The sequence below is a fragment of the Octodon degus genome, unplaced genomic scaffold, assembly GCF_000260255.1.
Source record: "Octodon degus isolate 3935 unplaced genomic scaffold, OctDeg1.0 scaffold00151, whole genome shotgun sequence".
In the NCBI taxonomy this organism is placed as follows: domain Eukaryota; kingdom Metazoa; phylum Chordata; class Mammalia; order Rodentia; family Octodontidae; genus Octodon; species Octodon degus.
In genome coordinates this window covers 1179568-1182997 of record NW_004524727.1, presented here as the reverse complement: position 1 = coordinate 1182997, position 3430 = coordinate 1179568, and the positions used below count along the sequence as shown (strand labels likewise).

At 46.6% G+C, this 3430-nt stretch overlaps 1 protein-coding gene across 1 annotated transcript in view; it reads right to left on the bottom strand.

Annotated features, from left to right (window-relative positions):
- Positions 1-3430, bottom strand: part of Rrm2 (ribonucleotide reductase regulatory subunit M2) — a 123129-nt gene that overhangs the window by 118808 nt on the left and 891 nt on the right. The window contains exons 2-6 of the mRNA XM_004642344.2: positions 3339-3423; positions 2035-2168; positions 679-773; positions 443-576; positions 4-93 (exon numbers count right to left, since the gene is read on the bottom strand). Of these exons, the coding sequence (XP_004642401.1) occupies positions 4-93; positions 443-576; positions 679-773; positions 2035-2168; positions 3339-3423 (538 nt within the window). The remainder of the gene's footprint in view (positions 1-3; positions 94-442; positions 577-678; positions 774-2034; positions 2169-3338; positions 3424-3430) is intronic.

Sequence of the window (3430 nt, the reverse complement as noted above, 5' to 3'; positions counted from 1 at the left end):
GACGGCATTGATGACAATCTCCTTCACTCTCTGCTCCGATGGCTTGTGCACCAGGTGCTTGAACATCAGGCAGGCAAAGTCACAATGCAAGCCCTGGAAGAGTTCAAGGACACTTTACAGCCAAGCCAAGCATGGAGGTGCCTGTCATCCCAGTAGTCTGAGAGGCTGAGGCAAGAGAATTCAAATTTTGAGCCCAACCTGGGCTACTTAGCAAGACCCTGACTCAAATGACAGGCTTTTTAAAAAGGAGAGCATTGTGGATTTAGCTGAGTGCAAAGGTCCTGAGTTCGATCCCCAGTACTACAAAAAACTCTTATTCTTTGCAGGAGACAGAGATGTGAACTGCTACATTCAGTGTGGCTGTAACACAATCCAATATCCCAGGCCACCTGCAGGAAACACAAGCCTATACCTAAGAGCCTGGGCTGTGGGCTGGACTCACCTCGTCTCTGCTAATGAGTTCGTTGGAAAAGGTGAGGCCAGGCATGAGTCCTCGTTTCTTGAGCCAGAAGATTGACGCAAAAGAACCAGAAAAGAAGATGCCTTCCACAGCGGCAAAGGCCACCACGCGTTCTCCTGTGGGAGCCAACCCAAGACAGCACAGTAAGTGACTGTGGCACACATAGTGACCCAGGTTACAAAAGCAGGCTCAGCTCTATGGGGCCTGGGTGTCCTTACCATAGGTGGCCTCTTTGTCCCCTATCCAGCGCAAGGCCCAGTCTGCCTTCTTCTTCACACAGGGCATGGTCTCTATGGCATTGAAGAGAAACTCCCTGGTCAGAAAAGGACAGAGGTCAGCTGTGCCAGGGACCCGAGACCCAGCCTCACACATCTGAGTGCAAGCCCTGGGGATGAGGCCAGACTGGGAACATTTGCCAATTCGCTCCCCAAAGCAAGACATCAAACTGAGTTTTCCTTTTGCCCCACTGGTTTCCCTCCAGAATTTAAAAAATCTCATGTGACTTGCACTAATTATCATAATCATATGAAACTCCTAGGACTCCTCACACTAAAATAGCCTGCAACAGTTGTGGTATTGTTGGCTTAATTATTTCAAGGTCTGATTATAGCACATAGGCCCTGCCTTCTTTCCATTGGAAGAACCCTAAAAATCTTAGCTGCTCTGCTAATAGACACTCCCCACACATAGGGTGGAGTGGGGGTGAAGAGGTAAGATGTGCTGCCTACCAAACAGGGACTAACATACGGATCAACCCCCAAGGCTACCACTACATATAATAAAGTAAAAACCTCACTAAATGATTCCACACAAAGCTCCTGGGCTAAAACTTACCATGGTACCTATGCCTACTCACACTGCCCACTTCTAATTTGCCCTCCTTTCCAGCAAACTCTTCCCCATTAAACAGGCCTTCAGCTACCTTCACCTCCTAATGTCAACTATCACCCCATCCTACCTGCTGGGTACCTACACCACTCTCACCCACAGCACTACCTGTCTGATGCATCAGCTAAGAATGTGCTCTTGGGGGCCAGCCAGATAGCTCAGCAGACTAAAGCACCTGCTTAGGCAGAGCACAGTGGCCAGGTGTGTTCCATCCTGGGTGTGTGGTGCTGTCCCCAACCCCAGGGCACACTGAGACAGTGACTACTAGGCATGGTTGTATGCCTATAATCCCACTGCTTGGGAGGATGAAACCAGGAAAATCACAAGTCTGATCTATGTAGTGAGATCCTATAGGCTCTGCACTAAATACATTAAAAAAAAAAAAAAAATGTGATCTTGGGTCCCAGACATGGCCATGGGTGCTAGAAATGTCCACAGACATCCCATTAAATCATCTAGACTCATATTCTACCACTCTGGGAACTAAACACTTGGACTAAAGTAAGGATTATTGCCAAGCACGGTGGTGCACACTTGTAATCCCAGCACTCGGGAGGACTGTGGTGAACTCGAGACCACCCTGGGATACAAAGGGAGCTCTAGGCCAGCCTAAACTGTCTCAAACAGACAACAACAACAAAAAAGGATAGTGATTCCAAGACAGGACACCCTACTTGAGCCCTCACCTTTCTTTGGAATCTTTAATGTAAGTGTCAATAAGCAGACTGTACATTTCCGAATGTATGTTTTCCATAGCAATCTGGAAGCCGTAGAAACAACGGGCTTCTGTAATTTGAACTTCTTGGCTAAATCGCTCCACCTAGTGGTAATAAAAGGCATCAAAGTTAAACTTGAGAAAGAGCCTGAGGTGAGGCAAGTCAGACAACGGACACTGGCAGAATGACTACTGTGAAAGGTTTGCTTGCCGGGCGTGGTGGGGCATGCCTCATGCCTGTAATCCCAGCACGCAGGGCCGACGCACGAGGATCACAGGCTGGAGCCCTGCCCACGTTTCTGTTAACACTGCACTGATTCATTCTGAACTCATTTCAAAGATTCATTTACAAGACAGGCAACCCATGAAAGCCACAAAAGGCGCGAAATGTGGTCGCTCTGAGGGAGGAGTTAGCTCACAGGGCCCCTCCACAGTGAGGAAATAGCTGAGAAGGAACTGCAACGTGGATTGTAAAACAGAAAGTGCCACGTACTAAAGACAGGAGCTAACAGTCGCATATGTACAGCGGTCCCTCACCTATCGCTGAGGCTTCGTTCCAGACACCCTCGCGATAAGTGAAAATCCGCAAAGTAGCGACCTTACACTTATTTTAGTATTTATATATGTTTTAAGGCTTTATAGGGGGCCTGCCCATTAGCTCAGGTGTTTAAGTGTCTGCTGAAACAAAGCAGTCAGGCTCAGGTTGCCGTGGTTCAATCCCCTCATCAAGTCAAACCAGACCTGTCCTGGAGGCATCCTGAGTGGCCCCCACAACAAAAAAAAAGGCTTTATAAACCCTTCCTACACTCTTATAAACCTTTCCCAGTTTTAAAAATACTTCTAATGTTCTTAACGATTTTCCAAACTCGTAAACCTACGTAATTTTATCAAGATGCTTATATTGTACGGTACAGTACGTACCATCCACTAAAGAAATACATCCTGTAAAGTGTATTTTTTCTTGATTTAATATTCTTTTAATGTTAGAATTAACACTTATATTTTATATTTTAAATTTTTGGGGCAAAGTATTTATATACTACGCATATAAATACTCATAATAATACTGCATACTACCGCAAAATCCCGCGATATTTTTGAAAGCCCGCGAAATAGCATGGGACGATCCCATAGCCTGGGAAATCGACAGCGACTAGCGCCTGGGATAATAGCGCAGTGGCTAAGTGCCCGCCCGGCAAGAGCAAGAACCCGAGTTCGATTCTTGGCACCGACAAGAATCATGTTATTTTAAATCTACTCCGGGAGCGAACTCACCAAATTCTCATTGACTATGCCATCGCTGGCAGCAAAAAAAGCTAGGACGTGCGATATAAAGTATCTCTCCTCAGCCTTCAGGGCTTCCCAGT